At 39.4% G+C, this 21,782-nt stretch overlaps 2 protein-coding genes across 2 annotated transcripts in view; both read right to left on the bottom strand.

Annotated features, from left to right (window-relative positions):
- The window catches only part of LOC142196879 (calpain-13-like), a 347,930-nt gene that overhangs the window by 283,611 nt on the left and 42,537 nt on the right, over positions 1 to 21,782 (bottom strand). The gene's annotated exons all lie outside the window — the stretch shown is intronic.
- Positions 575 to 20,141, bottom strand: LOC142196880 (calpain-13-like). Its single transcript, XM_075266866.1, has 19 exons — positions 19,911 to 20,141; positions 19,244 to 19,313; positions 18,541 to 18,659; positions 14,170 to 14,303; positions 13,870 to 14,044; positions 11,773 to 11,805; positions 11,489 to 11,530; positions 10,886 to 10,954; positions 8,679 to 8,753; positions 8,502 to 8,576; positions 8,322 to 8,396; positions 7,986 to 8,060; positions 6,668 to 6,709; positions 6,380 to 6,454; positions 5,700 to 5,785; positions 5,412 to 5,486; positions 3,214 to 3,374; positions 2,631 to 2,786; positions 575 to 774 (listed from the first exon to the last, which is right to left on the bottom strand). The coding sequence occupies exons 1-19, from the start codon at positions 20,139 to 20,141 to the stop codon at positions 575 to 577; spliced, it is 1,968 nt and encodes a 655-aa protein (XP_075122967.1).

Raw genomic sequence — 21,782 nt, 5'->3', positions numbered from 1 at the left:
AATCTGTCCTGCAGAATATAAGGCCTTATACAGCTCTGTATGGAAAAATAATAAAGTTATGGCTTTGGGAAAATGGCTGCGATGGGAAGGGATTTAAGGGAACTTGTTACTATGAAAATGAAGGAGCTGAGCACATTGATGTGGGAAATATTGAGCAAAACTTGTAACCTTGTGATTGAAATCATGACTCTTTCTATGCTTAGGAGTCCAGTGGGCGGTCCTAAATAGTATCTGACAGCCCCCTCTGTCTGCACGCTCATACAGGGAAGACCACCAATAATAGAGTAGGACCACCCACTGGACTGCTGAGCATAGAAAGTACAAGTTGTACTAAATATTTTCCCATAAACCTATCTATAACATGTCTGCCCATTAGACTGAATTTGTTGTATGACAGAAGGCCAATATTTTGATCTTAAATTTCCAGAGCTCCTCTATCACTAGGGGTCGCGATCCTTACCCACTCAAGCTTACTAACTTCTCCTCATTCATATTCAGATAACCTTCTGCTATGAGATTTTGCTTAAAATGTGACCAGCACCCTGAACCTGGGTATAGAGAAGCCTCATGTTACTTACTCTGAGCAGCCTTCACTCTTCAGGAACACTTGGAAGAGGAATGAAGATTCGTGGTCCTTCTGCGTGGTGTACAGAATGACGCCGTATCTCCCCGGTGACAGATTGAAGGCCTTGGTCACATCTTGCTTCTTGAAAGACTTAATAATTGATATATTCTCTGGAGTCAAGATGGAACTTAGAGGCTGTTTATCAGAGTCTGGGAGCTGTGACACACAAGAACAATGGGGGTCAGTATCCGAATAGTAATAATAACAACTCCATCCTAGGCTCAACCCTTCTCTCACAATAATAGACATGAGAGAGTATAAATTGCCAAATAAATACAGCCATATAGTGTTCACATCAGCGTTTGGATTCCGTCTGGGGGAGCGGAATACCAAACGCAAGTGCAAAGCGCCGTGCTGTAAAAGCGCATGGACCCCATTGACTATAATGGGTCGATGTGCTTGCCGCCAGATCTCCGCAGGGATCATGCAGACAGTAAAGTAGTTGCCAAACTGCTTTCCTGTCCGCATGATTCATGCGGTGAGCACGCAGCCATCACACGGACCCCATTATAGTCTAAGGGGTCCGTGTGCTTTTACAGCACAGTGCTTGCAATTGTGTTTGTATTTCGTTCGGGGGAGTCTCCATGCGGACTCTCCCTGGATGGAATACAAAAGCAGATGTGAATGAACCCTAAGACTCTGTTGCTTATTATAATTTAGACTTGTAATACTTTAAAACATTAGAATCTGTATTACTCTCTATATTCAGACTCTATATCGAGACTTTGTTTCACTTTAAAAATTTCTATTTTGTTTCATTTCATATATTTAGACTCTGTACTTTAAAAATTTAGACTTCTGTATTTTTTGGTGTATTTAGACTATTTTATGTTATAGATTTAGACTTGGTATTACGTTATATATTCAGACTCAGTAACACTCTCTATAGTTAGATCCGTAAAGCTTAATATATTTAGACTTGGTATCACTTCATATAGCCAAGATCTGTGTTCATTTCTAGATTTAGGCTCAGTATTTTATTTTATGTATTTTGAATCTGGATAACTTTACACATTAAGACCCGGTATTACTTTATACATTAAGGCTGTATTCACACAGAGTAACACCAGGCGTTTTTTGTGTGCTTTTTGCACATAGCGCCGCTATGCGGCGTTATCGCGGCGCAATGTGCAAAAAACACACAAAAAACGCCTGGCGTTACTCTGTGTGAATACAGCCTTAGACTCTGCTTTACTTTACATACTGAGTTTGGTATTACTTTATAATTTTAGACTCTGTATTATTTTATATATTTAGACTCTGTGTTACTTTATATGTTTGGATTCTGTTTTACATCAAATATTTAGGCTCTGTATGTTATACAGTATATTTAGATTCTGGATTGCTTTATACATTTACACCAGGTGTTACTTTATATATTTAGACTCTAAATAGTAACACAGAGTCCGAATATATCATGTAACAGAGAGTCTAAATACATGAAGTAATACAGAATCTGAATATATAAAGTGACAGAAGTTCATGTAACTTAATACAAAGTCTAAGTTTATAAGGAACACCAAGTCTAAATATATAAATTAACACAGAGACTAAATATATAAAGTAACACAGAGACTAAATATATAAAGTAACACAGAGACTAAATATATAAAGTGTAGACACATTTTTAATCCATCCCATCATACATTTACCTCTCATAATGGTAGGCAGTAGGGGGGTAACATAATTTATTGCAACATAAGAAATAATTCTCTGATAATTTCCCTCCATATTTCATGTATAATCTGAATTCTATCACTTTTTTTGTCTGTTTGCAAACACTTTAGCAAATCCTATCAGATCGCCTGGCTATAGATTTCTGAGCAATGAGCGCAGTCAATATAATCAATGTAACATTTAGCTGAACACTGGGATACATTGTATTGTGCGACCGATCACTTTATACATTTCCTGTCACCTCTGCCCCCTTCATACATTATAGTCACCGCCCGTCCTCCTCCACTACATACAGATCATGTATCTCAATCATCCTCCGAGGCGCCACCTACCTTTACCAGCACGAAGCCGATCGGCAGCCATTCACCGACCTTCTGCCGATTCCTGCTATTTTGAATTAGAGATAACACAACATTTACTCCGCTCTTGACCTCATCAGATCCGGTCACCTGTATACTGTACAGAGGATTCTTCAGGAAGAAATCTGTGTGTAATAAGATTGTATATTTATATATGGTGGACATTAATAAAAGGACAAAAAGTTGCAGTGGAGACAATAAAGAGGTCGAATCTGGTAACAAACAAAGGTCTACTTTTTCAGAAACATTGCCCCTCCTGTGCGCAGGCTGCATCTGGTATAGGAACTGGAAACAGCGCCACATTTAACCATAGGTTGTGTCTGGTATCGCAGCCAGAAGCATACGACCATTTTCTCATGATCACTACGGTCTATACGCCATATTAATACATGTGATCATCATAAAGGCGAGCCCCTACAATCACAGCCATTTTAAGACATTGGTGGGCCGAGTGCAAAGGTTTCAAGTGCACCATTGGCCCTATTGTTAAAGAAGCCCTGGCCACTATGAGACATGCCTGATATAAAGACCCCTGAACCTAGACAGAATTACCTTTATCTATTTGAGTCCATGAAATATTATCTATTGTCCACCGGTTCTGGAACATCTTGCGGTACCATTTCTTGTGTTGATCTCCCCAATCGTAAAAATTAGGAACTTGATTGCAGATAATGATTCTGGAAAATTCTTGCATAAAATCCTCCCAGCACATCCTGAAATATACAAAGTATACGAAACGTCCAATAATTTGACAACTCTTCAATCCAAAGTGTGTATAATGTTCCATATTTGAAAGCAGAATATTACAAACTGTTCCGGTTTATATACAATGTAGTTGTGTCCTCCATTGAGGTCTAACCCATGTGAGATTTGACACAATTCTGTCTTGTGTGCTGCATAAATTGTTCAGTGATTTTACTTGTGCAATGGAGATAGTGATTATTTATGGAAATCCTGGCCAGTTGGGTTGATGAATTCTGACTCTCTAAAGTCTATGGGTGTTCAGATGTCGGAAGTGTCTACGTCATGATAGAAAAGTCTCATCTCAATTGAGCCAGTGTCTAAGCCAAGTTGGGTGAAAAGATTTTCTGGTGTCTGTTACTGCATAGATGATTTAGAGGGTCCCAAATTGTGTTGGTACTCAGATCCTCCTCTTCCCTGGACACCACCTGACCTCCTAATTCAGCCTGTGACTCAGGTGTTTGCGACTCCATGTCGGATTGTTACACCAAAGTACTAGAGGATTCCCTAGTGGGTGCAGGGTATAACACAATAATAATCCGGCAGAAACCACCACAAATAAATATGGTACTATGGTCTGCTATTGTAGGGAACTAGGGTCTACTATGGTAGGGTACTATGTTCTGCTATGGCAGGATACTATGATCTACTATGGTAGGGTACTATGATCTACTATGGTAGGGTACTATGATCTACTATGGTAGGGTACTAGGGTCTACTAATGGTAGGGTACCAGGATCTATTAATCTAAGGTGATTGTACAATAAGCCCCCTGAATCATGTACTTTTGTTGGCTCCAGGAACCTCATTCTGGAGACCGAGCAGCCATGTCATCTTTTTGCATTGTCTAGGGTGCCCTGTATTGCAAGAACTAATTTGTGCTGGTATGTTTGCCTGTAGAAATGGATGACAGTGTCAACCTAGGCCCCCCTGTCTACTTTATTCATGGCTTGCCCAAATCTCCATGGATCCTTAGTGTCACCTACCTGGCATTTTCTATGATCTAATGCCAGCACTTTCCCCTGCAAATAAGGCCTTTAACTACCAAATTGGCTCTGGATTCCTGACTTAGGATTCATAGAAATTCTAGACTTTCTTCCAAAAACAGCACCATATCTGTACTATGTTTAAAGGGGTTGTCCCATCACAAGGATCCTATCTATACTGCTTGTTAATGTGGATTTAAGACTTTTCCTAAATACACTGCTAAATAAACTGCTTTGCTTGTCCGCTATCTTAATTTATTCACTTCATTGTTGACACTGCGTTTCTATGGCCCTTGGGATTATCTGCTCATTTCCCAAGTGCCATAGCTGACTGCTCTTAGGGGGGAGGGAGGGGGTTTAGTGCACAGGAGCGAGCCTGTGTCTGTAGCTGTTCCTGTGTCTGTGTCCTGTGACCTAGCTTCCTGCTCTCAGATAAAGGAGGGGGGAAATGAGTGCTACTTTCTTATATAAAACAGTCTAAATCCTAGTGGGACCTGGTCCCTTAGCCCACTAGGATTTAGCCGACTCTATATAGAACAAGCTAAATCCAAGTGTTATAGGACCTTTGATGACATCACAGGCCCTTCAGTCGTCCCATAGGATCATGCTATGTGGTGGGCAGAGCTACACGCTAATTTGGGGGCGGAGCTAAACTGGAGGTAGTCGGACAGTATGGCTTTGCATATGAAACCCCGCCCACCAATTGACGTTGAAAACCAGGAAGAAAGAAGTGTTTGCAGCAGCGAAGACTGGTGAGTAAGGGACATGGGAATACCCCTTTAAGTGTGGTATTGCCCAATTTACTTTCATTAATCTTAGCTGCAATACCAGATACAACCCATGGATACAAGGCGGCCATGTTTTGTAATCCTGTGGGGTTGTGTGGACAACCCCTCTAAATCTGAATGGTTCTACAATCCTTCCCAAAAATATTCATTGTCCATACATGGAAGTAACAAAATCAGAAATGAAGGGTCAGCAGCAGAAAAATGAGTAAATGGACAAGACAGTGCAGACCCGTACCAGAACTCTCCATCTTCACTGTTTCTGTGCAGTCTCCGTCTATCGGTCTCTCTCAGTTCCTGCCATAAGGGGCACCTAAGGACAGGGATACAGAATATGTTTTTGAGGAGTATTGCCAAAATTTACACCTTGTGTATAAAGCCACACACCCATATACTATAGAAGAGCCACAAAGACCCTTAAGGGAGACTCTATTTGTGATAAATAATATTTTGTATGATTTTTGAACATTTTGTGTCCTTTTTTGTACATTTTAGGAAATTATCGATGTGCCCCCATTATAGTTACCTGTCATTCCACTTCCCTTTCCATTCTCCGAAGCCCCATGGATTCCATATTCGAATGAGTCTCACAAATCCATTCCTAAAGGGAACCTATGAAGAGACATAAACAAAACGTTAATATTTTTGAACAATTTAAAAGGAAATTTCTTATTACTATAAAATTATTTGCTGATTCCTATATCTTTATATCTTTTACGTCAAATAAAAGCTAAACCATCAATCTCTAATCAGCGGGGGTCTAGCTACCAATGTCCCCTGCCCATCAGCTCAAAGACGAGACCACGTGACCACTTTATAGTTTACCAGGCATACTGCCATAGATCTGGTAATGGCGGTGCCTGGTATTGCAGCTCTTATTCAAGTATATGGAACTGAACTGCCGATCCTGGTTACAACCATAGCAAACATAACAGACAGAGATGGGCGACCCTACACGATTCAGTTTACTGAATACTTGTGAGATTGGCTACATTTCAGGCCAAACTTACTCGGCACAAATATGAAGCGCTGTCATTATACACTGGGGTCTTCTCTGTGTGATGTCAAAGGCACCAGAGTGTCAGCTTAGACCTCAGCGGTTGCATGGGGTACATCAATATCATGGCCCTTTAACCCAGCATCATGACTTTGAGACATGTAATCCCCAGTAGGCTTCTTATCATTGGCCACATCTTCATTATTTACCTCGGCGAAGTCTGTTATAGAATAAGCATGGCGTTCCACTAGGCCGTTCGCCAGGAGAGCGTTTTCTCGTAGTTTCTGGTGGGAATAGACACAACAGTTACAAACTATACTCCCCTCTCAATTGAGGCAACTGCCTATGGGCTCCCAAAATAAGATGTGCGGATTGGAGATGTTTTTATGTACATTTCTCATGTTGTTATATAAGGTGTATTTGGAGTAACCCGCTGTTGTTTCATGGTGTCTCCATGGTCCCGTGCACCCCCTACATTTTTACACAATGTTACTTACATCACTCAGTATGTGTTTACTCCGGTTGCCTGTATAAACGTCCTGTAAAATGAAGTTGGTTAATTTTGTTAGTTAATTCGTATCAAATTTTGGAAATTCTAAAAACAATTATATGACGGAAGGAGCAATTTCCCCAGTAGCACAGAGTATTTCAGGAGTGGAATGTGTTGACAATGGACCTGTCCACAAATGGGATGATACCAGTGACAGGGGCAGTGTCATGAAGAGGGGAATAGAGACAAGTAGGTGAACACCAGTTATGTAGTGGGAGGAGCAGATTCCACCAGCAGCACAGAGTATTTCTGGAGGGAATTAAATTGATCTTGTTAGAGGCAATGACTTGTCCACTCCTGAGTATTTCAAGAGTGGATTAGTCCCTGAGCCTGTCACCATAATCCATCATTACATCTACATCACTTACGCGGTCATGCTCTTTGACAAAATATGTATGGTTTTCCTCAGGGGTGGTGCTATTTAAAGTCTCCTCTGGGTGGGCCTGTAAGGAAAAAAGATTATAATAACATATTGATAGCAACTAAGAAGAAGAAAGTTGAAACATATCTAAACTTTTGCAAACAATTTATATATTACAAAAAGCAGCACCTGTTTGATCTCTGTGACGTTACATGTAGGGATTTCCTCATGGGTGTTGACCTGTATTACCACCTCTGGGTGGACCTTGAAGGAATATAAATTATAATAACATATTGATATCAATCTAAGGAAGAAATTTAAAATATATCTAAACTTTTGCAGCTATTTTCTATTTAAAAAAGCCACACCTGTCCGTTCTCTGTGACATTACATGTAGGGATTTCCTCAGGGGTGTTGCCATTTACTATCTCCTCTGGATGGTCCTGTAAGAAATACAGATTATAATAACACATTGATAACAATATTAGGAAGAAGGTTAAAAGATGTGTAAACTTTTGCAACTAATTTATATATTATAAAAGCAGCACCTGTTTGATCTCTGTGACTTTACATGTAGGGATTTCCTCAGGGGTGTAGCCATTTAATATCTTCTCTTTATGGTCCTGTAAAGAATACAGATTATAATAATATATTGATAGCAATCTAAGGCAGAAAGTTAAAAGATATCTAAACTTTACAGTGATTTTCTAGTTAATAAATCAGCACCTGTTTGTTCTCTGTGACATTACATGTAGGGATTTCCTCAGGGGCGTTGCCATTTACTATCTCCTCTGGATGGTTCTGTAAAGAATACAGATTATAATAACACATGGATAGCAATGTGAGGAAGAAAGTTAAAAGATAGCTAAACTTTTGAAACTAACATATATTAAAAAAACAGCACCTGTCTGTTCTCTGTGACATTACATGTATGGTTTTCCTCAGGGGTGTTGCCATTTTTTACCTCCACTGAGTGGTCCTGTAAAGAATAAAGATTATGATAACATATTGATAGCAATCTATGGGAAATAGTTAAAAGATATGTAAACCTTTGCAACTAACGTATACACATATTAAAAAATAGCACCTGTTTGTTCTCTGTGTCATTACATGTATGGCATTGGACATGGTGGTCCTGTCAGGAATAAAGATTATAATAACATATAAATAGCAATCTGAGAAGGAAACTTAAAAGATATGTAAACTTTTGAAACTAATTTATATATTAAGAAAGTAGCACCTGTTTGTTCTGTGTGACATTACATGTATGGCATTCCTCAGGGGTGTTGACCTCTATTATCACCTCTGGGTGGTCCTGTAAGGAATACAGATTATAATAACATATTGATAACAATATAAGGAAGAAAGTTAAAAGATATATACATTTTTGCAAAAGATTAATATATTAAAAAAGCAGCACCTGTCTGTTCTCTGTGTCATTACATGTATGGATTTCCTCGGGGGCGTAGTCATTACCAATCTCCTCTAGGTGACTCTGTAAGTAATACAGATTATAATAACATATTGATAGCAATCTAAGGCAGAAGGTTAAAAGATATGAAAACTTTTACAGCTATTTCATATAAAAAAGCCGCACCTGTCCGTTCTCTGTGAGCTTAAATATTTGGATTTCCTCCGGGGCGCAGAAATCAGTTATCTCCTCTAGGTGGCCCTGTAAATAATACATATATTTTTACAATGCGCTGATAACAAACTGAATGCAAAAGTTAAAGGGTATGTAAACTTTTATCAAGTCTTTTGTATTTCACCAATTCATAGAAAATATAAATGAAGCCGCTCTCACACGTACAGTAGTCTTGATTAAAAAACCTCCTATCATTTCTGTACATATAGCTACCATGTAGTGCTATGTGGCTCCATGGCTACAGACTCCAGACTCTGTGTAGTCAGACCCTACTAGAATTTATAGTTTCAGCCTTGATTATTTGTATATATTAGGTATAAGAATACTTTTCCAGTGGAATCATGCTAAAATTAAAAGGAGGGGACAGAAATTGAGCTATGTGAGAGGCACAGAATGAGAGCTACATAGTGGAAGCAGCACAAAGTATTTCAGCAGACAATTGTACCAATCAATCCACCTGAGATAGGGTTACCTTATTATACTAGTGGATACAGATTTATGTCCTAACTAGCAGGAGGACCCGGCTTCGCACGGGTAGATTACATATTTTGTCCAAGAATTGTCCAATTGGACACTGGTGTATTATGTATGTCGTTTGTGTGTGTCCATAAGCGTCATGTGATCATGTGTATCTCATTTTGGATATCAGTGAAAAACCTGTGATCAGTTGTTATGGATACCTGGAGTAAAGCTGTGTGTATGTGACCTTGTGTATGTGACCTTGTGTCATCCACAGTGCCCTGCTTCTTTAAAGCTGACATACAGCAGTGAACAAAAATGGCTGGGTTGCTATGGAAACCTGGAGTAAAACTCTAATGTGTGGTACTCTGTGCATAGCCGTCTATCTAATCCTCCAGCGTATGGTACTGCGTGCAGAGACACGTATCTAATTCTCCCTGTGTAGTATTGTGTGAAGAGGCACGTATCTAATCCTCCGGTGTGTGGAACTGTGTGCAGATGTGCATATCTAATCCTCTCCTACAAAGTACTGTATGTAAATGCACGTATCTAATCCTCTGGCGTGTGGTACTGTCTGAAGACGTGCGTATCTAATCCTCCAGCGTGTGGTACTGTGTGAAGATGCGCATATCTAATCCTCTGGCGTGTTGTACTTTGTGCAGATGCGCGTATCTAATCCTTCCCCGTGTAGTACTGTGTGTAGACGCAAGTATCTAATCTTTGTTGGTGTGGTACTGTGTGAAGATGCACATATCTAATCTTCCCCCGTGTGGTTTTGTGTGAAGAGGCGCTTATCTAATCCTCCGTCAAGTCAAACTGTGTGCAGACGTGCGTATTTAATCCTCCGGCATGTGGTACTGTGTGCTGAGATGCGTATGAAATTCTCCGGCGTGTGGTGCTGTGTGAACACATGTGTATCTAATCCTCCGGCGTATTGAACTGTGTGCAGATGTGTGTATCTAATACTCCCCTGTGTGGTATTGTGTTGAGAGGTGCGTATCTAATCCTCCCCCGTGTGGTTCTTTGTGCAAACACACATATCTAATCCTACAGCATGTGGAACTGTGTGCAGACGCGCATATCAAATCCTCCCCTGTGTAGTATTGTGTGAAGAGGCGTGTATCTAATCCTCTGGTGTGTGGAACTGTGTGCAGAGGCGTGTATCCAATCCTCTGGCATGTGGTACTGTGTGCAGATGCATGTATCCAATCCCCCGAAGTGTGGTACTGTGTACAGACGCGTATATCTAATCCTTCGGCATGTGGAACTGTGTGCAGATGCACGTATCTAATCCTTCAATGTGTGGAACTGTGTGCAGATGTGTGTATCTAATCCTCTGATGCGTGTATCTCAGTTTGAATATCAGTGTTGAATTGTGCATGTGGAGTGACCATGTGTATTGCAGTTGGAATATGAGTGAAAGACTTGCAGGTTTGTATTGGCAAAGTCGGGGGAGGGGGGGCATTGTGTTGGGAATGCTGTATCTCGGTAACGGTACTTCTGAGCGAGTTGGAGTCTCGTCTTAAACCTTCCCAGATACTTGAAGTATCTCTGTACCAAATTTGGTGAAGATCGTGCCAGTCGTTTGGTCGCGCATAAAGAACAGACAGACAGACGGACAAGAATTCATTTTTATAAGATAGAGAGACAAAGCAGCCATCAGAGCCCCTTCGCTCCCACCATATATCACCATGTATTACCTGTCCATGTTCTTTGACCATATAAATTTGGGTTTCATCAGAGATATTGTATTTAGGCAATGGGCGCTCCTGTAAAGAATACAAATAATAATGTCATATTGATAGCCAAAATGAAAGAGGATCTAACATTTTGCAACTATTTTTAGATGCACCAATTCATGGTAGCATAGGTCCCAATTTGCATAAATTAATTAAAGAACCAGAACATAATTAAAAATGATCAATGATCAATGATCTCTTAGTCGTAGCCATGACCAGTGTCTCGAAACGCGTCAGCTTCCATCATGTGAACAAGGACGTGGTTTGTTTCCATCTTATTTTTACAGTCATGCTCTTTTCTATTTATTGACTATTTTTCATGAATATGTGTCGAATTTAGAAGATATGGTGTATTTTTCTGTATCCTCCTATATGTTTTTATTTTTTTCTATTCAATTAAAAGCTATGTTTTAGCACATTATATGCTTCTGGTGCTGGACTATTTTTCTCTTTGCATATATTTTACCATCCCAATCCGGGGGACGGGTCCGTGCATCAACAGCCATTCCATCAGAGGGGCTGTGGACTCATATTAGTTTGTCTGTAATTGGGTTGTCTACTTACACTGTTGATACAACTGCACCTCCGGCTTCCTGCGTAGGATTTCTGTAAACAACAAATTTACATCATCAGCTTTGTATGGCTGAACTAATATCTCGGCCCATTAAATACAACTATAGAAGAGGTAAGGTTTCTTCAAGGAAAGAAAAAGGATTCCCTTTAAATAAGCAGATCACAGATTATCCCTCATGAATCATATGTAATCTACAAAGGGATATGTCAAGTGTTCAGTTTTTCTGCAGTGCCTCCACGGGTGAAGTGAAGTATTACATGTTATTGGATCTTACCCGATATATACTTTGATTCCTTGTGGTACAATCCTATAAAACAGAGAATGGCATTACAAAAAAAATTGGAAATAAAAGAAAATCCCTAAACAATCCTATTAATATTATAAATGTGAAAGTTTGTGGGTTTGTGAGTTTGTGTGTGTTTGGATGTTCGGATGTTTGTTCCTCAATCACGGAAAAACCGCTCCACCGATTTGGCTGAAATTTTCCACAAACATAGTTAATACACCCAATTGCGCAATAGGCTACTTTTCATCACAATAGCGCACATACGTTTGTGCCAGGACCCCCACAAAACCCAAACTCACACTACCATCTCTGCAATCTCACACACTTTGGACCATAGAAAGCCACAAAATTCATATTGCCCTCTACAGCCTCGCCCCTAACCCCACACAATCTCATATACATATACTTTACCACTTTGAACCTCACCTTAACAATTCTCCAGGAGGCGCTCTTTAGCGCTCCGGAGCAGCCATGTTTGCCGACCCCCACCGCTCTGACAATCCGCAACACCGCCCACCCATGTCAATACCCCTAGGCGGTCTAATAAATGCAAAAAAAAAAGTTTAAAAAAAGTTAAAAAATATAAAAAAAATAAATAAAAAGGATTAAAAATTCAAATCACCCCCCTTTCCCTAGAACACATATAAAAGTAGTTAAAAACTGTGAAACACATACATGTTAGGTATCTCCACGTCCGAAATCGCCCGCTCTACAAAGCTATACAAATATTTTTCCTGTTCGGTAAACGCCGTAGCGGGAAAAATGGTCAAAAGTGCCAAACCGCCATTTTTTCAATGTTTTGATTCTGATAAAAATTTGAATAAAAAGTGATCAAAGCAATAACATTTCCCGAAAATGATAGAACTACAAAGTACACCCGGTCCCGGAAAAAAAGACGCCCTATACAACCCCGTACATGCACGTATAAAAAAGTTATGGCTGTCGGAATATGGCGACTTTTCAAAAAATATTTTTTTTCAACAGTTTTGGATTTTTTTAAGGGGTCAAAATGTAAATAAAATCATATAAATTTGGTATCCCCGGAATCGTAACGAAACACAGAATACAGGGGACATGTCATTTTGGTTGCACAGTGAACGCCGTAAAACCAAAGCCCGTGAGAAAGTCGCAGAAATGCATTTTTTCTTCAAATCCACCCCATTCTGAATTTTTTCCCTGCTTCCCAGTACATTATATAGAATAAATAATGGTGGCATCATGAAGAAAAATTTGTCCCAGGAAAAATTAAGACCTCATATGGCTCTGGGAGCGGAGAAATAAAAAAGTTATGGGGTTTAGAAGGAGGGGAGTCAAAAACGAAAATCAAAAAATGCCATCGGCGGGAAAGGGTTAACTTCAAATACTTCTGTCCCAAAGGCACTATGTAAAGTTTCTCACAACACCGTATATATAGCAGCTCAAATACAAAGTAACTTCAACACAAAAGTCTCACGTATTCTCTGAATTACAGCAAAAACAAGATACAAAGTTACATTTCTTATCCCATACCTTATACACAGTACCAAAACCTTACCCGCGCCTGTATATACCCACTGCTACAATCACCGCAGACGAAGTCGCGGGTACCAGCTAGTAATACAATAAAGATTATGGAATGTTTGTAAAGTTCATGTCATGTTTTGTAAAATTTTAGATTTTTCTGTAGCTTGCTGGAGAGTTGGTATAATTATTATTAATAAAAGTAGGTAGCTCTGTTTTACCATTTTCAATATTTCATTTCAGATCCAGCCTGCCTCTGCTACCAGTTATTGAAAGTTGCGATAAGTTTTTGACTGTCTGCTACCACCACTAGGGGTGCACACTTACTAAAGACTGATGTTACTGGATTCATTGAATTAAAAATACAGTGAGCTGAGCTCCCCCTTGTGGTAGCATCAAACAGATAGAATATGGTCATATCACCGTCTGTGACTCCAAATTTTCTTTAATTTAAATTTCTTAGAAATACTTTTCATTATCTAAAAAGTAAAACTGTCCTTAGCACAATCCTGTATGTTTTGTGGAACAAAATGTGGAAATGTGGGTAACTAAAGTCCCACTACTAAGACTCTTTGGGGTCCTTACCTTTTTGTCGCTGATACAGGCCATCAATGTGTCCGGACTCGCCATACTAATCATGTTCCAGTAAGTATGGGCCTCGGGGCTCTTTAGATTAAATGTCATGGTCAGTCCACCGGTCAGATTCACAAAGGCTTCGGCGGGATCTCCCCAGTGTAAGTTTTGATATGAACCCAAAAATCTAAAAAAATAAAATCAATAAACTATAAATTTGATTTATTTTTTTTTAGTTCATGGGCAGTGCTAGAGATCTTTCCTTCATGAGTAAGCTACAACCATCAGGTCAATGAGAAGATGAATAATTACTTTGCGTAAGCTTTCTCCAGGAGACAAGGCCAGAATTCGTTCTCACAAGATGGCCGCACCGACAAATACTTTCCATCCAGGAATGGCAGCTTGTCATCGATCACGACATCGACCCACTCACCAAGGTGCCAAAACTAACCAAAAAAATATTTATATATTTAAACAGATTCTGAATTCCTGAACAAAATCTATAAAATTTACAGAATATTTGTTGTTTCATTGTAAAAATTTTAATTACCGTATATACTCGAGTATAAGCCGACCCGAATATAAGCCGAGGCCCCTAATTTTACCACAAAAACACTGGGAAAACTTATTGACTCGAGTATAAGCCGAGGAGGGGAAATGCAGCAGCTTCTGGAAAATTTCAAAAATTAAAATGGTCGGAGTTTTTGGGTGCAGTAGTTACTGGGTGCTGGGGAAGGGGAGGGGGTGTATGTGTATGTGTTTCACAGTAATTTTCTACTTTTATATGTATTCTAGGGAAAGGAGGGATTTACAACTTTTATTTATTTGATTATTTTATTACATTTTTTAAAGCTTTTTTTTTCTTCACTATTTTATGGGAGATTCTATACATTACTATTGCGGCTGATCATGGTCCCTCCCACCCAAAAAAAAAATAAAAATATTTTTTTTTTTTTGCTTGACTCGAGTATAAGCCCAGGGGGGCTTTTTCAGCACAAAAACTGTGCTGAAAAATTTGGCTTATACTCGAGTATATATTATTATTATTACTGCTTTAGGAATATTAGGTGACTTCCGTATCTCTACTACAAGAATTATAACCCCCGAAAGGGGTACAGGAGGACCCAGATGTCTAGTGATACTTTCAGACTTCTCCTCCACCTACGTTCCTCCTCCCCTACACATGGCGGCTGATCAGCAGCAGGGTGAATACCTTAACGGTCAGTTATCTGCAGTTGTATTGACAGTTAGTAGGTTTATGCTGCCCAATTCTCTTTCTTCCCCCTTCTGAAGACTCCAGCAAACTTCATTAGTTATGTTGTTATTCATCCAGAGACTAAAATACAGTCTGAGTAGGGGGGCTAAAATAGTTAATTTTTATTTTTAAGCCTACGTTCACACTTGCATTGGGCTCTCCGTCAATCTGGTCCACAGGAGAACCCGAATGACAGAGAACTCATCTGTAGGGTTGAGCGATTGGGATCTGAAAAGATCGGATTCTGATCGGCGATCAAGTAAATTTCACAATCGCGATCAGAATTCCGATCCCGATCTTTTCCACCGGGATCGAGGTCGGAGGTTATCTCAACCCTATTCATGTATATATCATTAACCCCTTCCCGCCGATGACATTTTTTGATTTTCGTTTTTCGTTTTTGACTCCCCTCCTTCTAAACCCTATAACTTGTTTTATTTCTCTGCTCCCAGAGCCATATGAGGTCTTAATCTTTGACAAATTTTTCTTCATGATGCCACCATTAATTATTTTGTATAATGTACTGGGAAGCTGGAAAAAAAATTCAGAATGGGGTGAATTTGCATTTCTGTGACTTTCTTACGGGCTTCGGTTTTACGGCGTTCACTGTGCAGCCAAAATGACATGTCCCCTGTATTCTGTGTTTCGTAACGATTCCGGGGATACCAAATTTATATGGTTTTATTTACATTTATTTATATTCTGACAGCCGTAACTTTTTTATACGTCTGTGTACGGAGATACATAGGGCGTCTTTTTTTGCGAGGCCGGGTGTACTTTTTAGTTCTTCCATTTTCGGGAAATGCTATTGCTTTGATCACTATTTATTCAAATTTTTATCAGAATCAAAATAGTGAAAAAACGGCGGTTTGGCACTTTTGACTATTTTTCCCGCTACGGCGTTTACCGAACAGGAAAAATATTTTTATAGATTTGTAGAGTGGGCGATTTTGGACATGGGGATACCTAACATGTATGTGTTTCACAGTATTTAACTACTTTTATATGTGTTCTAGGGAAAGGGGGGTGATTTGAATTTTTAATACTTTTTAAAAAATGTTATTTTTTTTTTACTTTTTTTTTGCATTTATTAGACCCTCTAGGGGTCTTGAACCCCAGGGGGTCTGATCACTAATGCAATGCATTACAATGCATTGCAAAAAATCATCATTTCTTTTGCGGGCTGCATAGACCAGCCTGCAAAAGAAAGTGAAAGCAGACCGGCTGTCATGGAAACGTGACGCTGGCCCTGGAGCATGCCCCAGGTGCCAGCGATCACCGGCAAAATGGCGGCGCCTATGCGCCTTCAGATGCGCCTTCAGATGGCGCCTTCAGCGCCTTTGACCGCAGCACTGGAGGAGTTAATGCCTCTGATCGGTCCGAGGACCAATCGGAGACATTCGTGCCGGTTGTCTACTGCGTAAGGGTGCATTCACACGATGTAATGTGCAGCGTGATCTGGCACATATACGGTGTGTCAGAGTTTGCGTGCCGTAAAAGCAGCCTAAAGCAGTAGACACCCGGCGGCTATGGCGGCCGCCTGGCTCCCAGGCGGCCGCCATAGTTACAAACCCGGCATGCACCGTACTATTACGGCAGATGTCGGGTAAGGGTTAATAGGGTAGATCAGCTGGAAAATGATGGAAAAATCGGATTTTAAAAACGATCCTGAAATCTCAAGATCAGCTCAACCCTACTCGTCTGCTAAAACAGCGGTTATCTATAGACTATAATGGGGTCCATCAGATTTCTGTCTTTTATACTGAAACCAGCAGAGAGAAAAGTTCGATGCAGATGTGAATCAAGTTTTTAAAAATATTTTTTAAAAATCATTTTGCCTACACTCCCAAAAAAATCTAATAAAAATTCAGACAATCCCCAAAATAGTAAAATTAAAAACGACATCTTGTGCAGCAAAAAAAAAAAATTGGTTAGACATCTCCGTACTTGGAAACATAAAATGTTACGAGTGTCGAAATTTGGCGACTAAAACAATTTTTTGCATTTTGGAATTTTGTAAAAACTATATAAATTTAGTATCTAGTATTCAGTAAAATTGAGGAACGCCTTCATTTTACTATACAGTGAACACTGTAAAAACAAAGCCTGTGTCGACCGATTTACATAAACTAAGATCTCTCCTGTGTTTTTGTATTTCATGTTCTCTGTTTTTATTTTTCGGCAGTTTCTTTTCCTTGTGAACCTTTAATACCTGTTCACATACTGAATTATCTGTATTTGTTCTTTGCTTAAGCACCTTAAACTTCATTCTCAGATTTCTGTAGTGTTTACTGTTTGGACCTGTCAAATCTATTTTCATCTCTAAAAACCCAAGAAAAATGGTTTAAAATTAAAAACAAAACCCAAATTTAGTGCATAAGAATTTCTCCCCGTTCAGATTTGGTTCTAGCTTCCCTGTATATTGTATGGAATATTAACAATTACCGTATATACTTGAGTATAAGCCAACCTGAATATAAGCCGAGGCCGCCTCAGGTTCCGATCCAAATACCGGATAGCCACGACTGAAAGCCGATGCACTGCATTGACATCCAGCCGCGCACTCTGCTCTGGATTAGGCCCAATAAATGGGCCTAGTCCGGAGGAGGGAATGTCTTCAGGTCAAATCGCAAGGCAATTACCCCTAAGGCCAGAGCTGGTCAGTAGCCAGTAGCATTTATTCTCATACCCCATCAGCACTCCTGATGAACCCCAATCTATTATTTAGGGGGGAAACGCGTTGAATGTTGTATGGTCTTGTCTTAGGATGGGTAAAAGAGATCACTAGGAGATCACTTTTTTTCTTTCTACAAGGTGAAATGTTGGGAACTCTTCTAATCAGAGTCAGATTGTTTTGATTATCAATAAAAATTTTAATTGCTAGTCTTGACCATTAGCTTCTGTGAACTTGTCCTTATACCTTGAATGGTCTCTACCTTCTGTCATTTCATATAACAGGACTGTGTTACCAAGTTATTCATTCTAGCCAGATAGTGAAATCTATTAGAGATGAGCGAGTAGTATTTGATCAAATACTTCCCCGCCATAGGTATTCGCGTAAGTGGCCGAACACCAAGGGGTTAAGCACATCGAGTATTCAATGCGTTTAACCCCATGGTGTTAGGCCAATTACACGAATACGGCGGGGAGGTATTCAATCGAATACTACTCGCTCATGTCTAAAATCTATCACTTTTTTCTAATCTATTTTTATTTTCTAAGTGTAGAATCTGGAGCAGACTCATTGAGGTCTATGGGGGAATTTTCTAGACATGTTCTGTGCATAGTGAGTGATATGGAAATTTGCAAATAAAATCGTCAAAAAACTTAAAAAATAAGATTCACATAAACTCGTTTAAAAAAAATAGAACATTTTTGGTAACAGATTCCCTTTAACACTTCACAATGTATAATCATTTGGCTCTTACCCTGAAATGGAAGATTCCAGCATAGCCTACGGAGTATCCCTGACCTAGCGGCATGATCTTCTGCAGCAGTTCAGGCTTCAAGGTAATGGATCCAATAGCGGATAACACCCAGCAATCACCTGTGAAATACACCGTCAATGATCTGCTTGTCTGTTGAGTCACCCACTTGTCACCAACTTAGGCTAAGTTCACATTCCAGATAGAGTCCCTGCCACGGAAACCATCAGAAAGCTTCAGACACCCGGTGGCCCCCATTATAGTCTATGAGGTCCACAGGGGCTCGAGGGTAAATGCTGTTTTAGCAGTCTGGCTTTCTGTCTTTCGGGTCCCCCGGTGGACCAAAATGATGAAATGCCTATGGCAAATGTGAACCTAGCCTTATCGGAAGTCAAGGCTTATACTTTATAAGTTTTGGGACAACAGTGAAATCACCAGACATAGGAACAGAATGGACCACCAGGAGATTCTCTGGTCTCAGGCTCTGATACAATATTGGGCCACAAAGGACACGCTCCTTCGAACATAATTGTATGTCTAAATTGTTTTAAGGTCCAGCTGTCCCAGGGATCAGGACCCGCTGGAATTTGTGTACCTGATTCTGGGTTCCAGTAACCTATCTGACCCCCTATGGTAATGAGAGAAAACACTAGGGCAGAAAACTACATTTTACACCAAACTGACAGCACTGACAATCCATCCTTACCGAGTCTGCTTTGTAAAATGTCAAATAAGCTGACCCCATCCACAACAAAGTGCGGAGCCGCACAGATCTCCTGCAGAAAAGAAGAAGAAATCTAAATAAACCTAAAAGAAAGATCAATCACATATACAAATACACGCTTATATGTGTACAGGATAAGTAATGTAATGTATGTACACAGTGACTATACCAGGATAGTTATACTCTGGAGTATAATACAGGATGTAACTCAGGATCAGTACAGGATAAGTAATGTAATGTATGTACACAGTGACTGTACCAGCAGAATAGTGAGCGCAGCTCTGGAGTATAATACAGGATGTAACTCAGGATCAGTACAGGATAAGTAATGTAATGTATGTACACAGTGACTGCACCAGCAGAATAGTGAGCGCAGCTCTGGAGTATAATACAGGATATAATTCAGGATCAGTACAGGATAAGTAATGTAATGTATATACACACTGACTGCACCAGCAGAATAGTGAGTGAAGCTGTTGAACTTTTACCTTTGTACCCTTGACAATCCCTGCCAGTTGTCTCATTATATACATTAAAGTCCTATTCATCTCTATAGAGCATATACAGTTCTCATTAGGTCTTTTAATCCCTCTTAAAGGCATATTTTTCATATCCAGGGCTCTCCTACTGCCTCTCACTCACTACTAACCGTTGGTCTCTTCCATTCTATATTGTGAGTATTGAACTCATTCTTCAGACGTGATCCAATACTGTTCATATTTGCAGGAAAAGATTCATCTGTGAACAGGACGCGCTTCTTCAGGTGCCATTCTCTTAATGTATCGAAATCCTGATTGTGAAACTTCTGTGGATTCTCCAGGGTTCCCATACTGGTATGGATGTTTGTACTAACGCAGCTACTCCTTCTGATCAGGCTCATTATGCTCTGAAAAAAAGAGGATAGACTGCTGTAAATGTGTGATGTAAAAAAAATTGCAAAACTAAAGGAGGGAATTGAATTTTTGTGGTGATATAATCATTGTGGATTATGTTATCCTTCTGAATATACGAATAAAGTTATTAAAATACAAATATAAAATTATGAGAATTAAATTAATACTGGGTGTTTTGGGTTTTTTTTTTTGGACATCACCCAGCACAAGAATTGAATAAAAGTTAATGATTAATACACTTTTTGGCAACCATATTGACCTTTAGGCAAAAGCTCCACGTTGCGGAAACACAATGTTTTTTCTTGCTGCGTTTTTTTGAACCATAGTCAAGAGTGGCTTGTAAAGGAAAGAAATCTATAATGGAAATTCTAAGATGTTTCCCTTCTGCTCTATCCACTCCTGACTTTGGCTCAAAAAACTACAGCAAAATCAGCAACAGGAAAAAACTGTATGTCTGCAACGCGGGACCTGAGCCTTCTCCTTAGGGTGGATTAATAGGGTTAATATGATGCAAATTTTCAACACTGATTCTGTCCTTTTTGTGCTAGCTACACACTACAGTCGCCTCTCTGTTGTTCAAGACTCAAACTGTTAAATGGAGTCTTTCTCTGTCCCCAGCTAATTTAAACCACTCCCATAATGCCCATCCTGCGTTCAGGTGTGAGTTGTTCCTCCCCCTGCCCAGCGGGATGAGATGCAGGATGGGTGTGTTTAGTGATGTTGCAGCAGTGCTCAGTAATAGAACAAAACTTCCTCTGTGCTCCACGATCCTTCTTTGAATAAAGAATAAAAGTGTTTTTTTTCCCGGGGCCCTGAAATATAAGAAAGGTATTGTTTATATTCTGCTAACAGCATCTGTAGCACCATGGGAAGGGTTTAAAGTATCTGGGGGCAGTGGTAAACTCAGTAATAGAAGAAAACTCCCTCTGTGCTCCAAGATCCTTCTTTAAATAAAGAATAAAAGTTCTTTTTCCCAGGGTCCTGAAACATAAGGAAGGTATTGTTTAAATTCTGCTTACTATACCTATAGCACTATGGGAATGATTTAAAGTAGCTGAGGGCAGTGATAGACTCCCTTTAAAACTGTGGTAACACTCTGTGCCCATTGACTATTAGGGGTTCCTTCTCCGCCGATTTTAGGCACACACTGCGACAGAAGGAGACTCTGGCGCAGATATGAACATAGCCTTAGAAAACAGGGTTAAATAAGTGGCAATTCTGCGGCAAATTCTGTAACAAATTAATTCATTGTGCATTTTGCCCCAGATACACAGATAAATCCACAGTACATTTTTTTGTCAGCAAAAATACTACCCTGGTGGATATTCCCTTAATATTACTATAATAACTCTTAAATGCAATAATAAAATTATGTATATAGAATTAATAATACAGCAATAATAACAATATATAATAATATTAGCAACAACATTAACAATAATAATATTACCAGTAACAATACTAATGATAATAAGAATAATTATATAACATTAATGATAGGAATAATCATAGTAGGAGTAAAAATCTCTAAACCTTATGTACAAATTACTTACATCTTTACTTTAAAAAAAAAAAAAGTAAAAAGTAACGTGTTCACATAATTGGTTCACTAACATGTTTTAGTAAGA

The sequence above is a fragment of the Leptodactylus fuscus genome, chromosome 3, assembly GCF_031893055.1.
Source record: "Leptodactylus fuscus isolate aLepFus1 chromosome 3, aLepFus1.hap2, whole genome shotgun sequence".
Lineage (NCBI taxonomy): Eukaryota > Metazoa > Chordata > Amphibia > Anura > Leptodactylidae > Leptodactylus > Leptodactylus fuscus.
The sequence above is the reverse complement of the archived record's forward strand: the minus strand, read 5'-3'. Positions and strand labels throughout refer to the sequence as shown.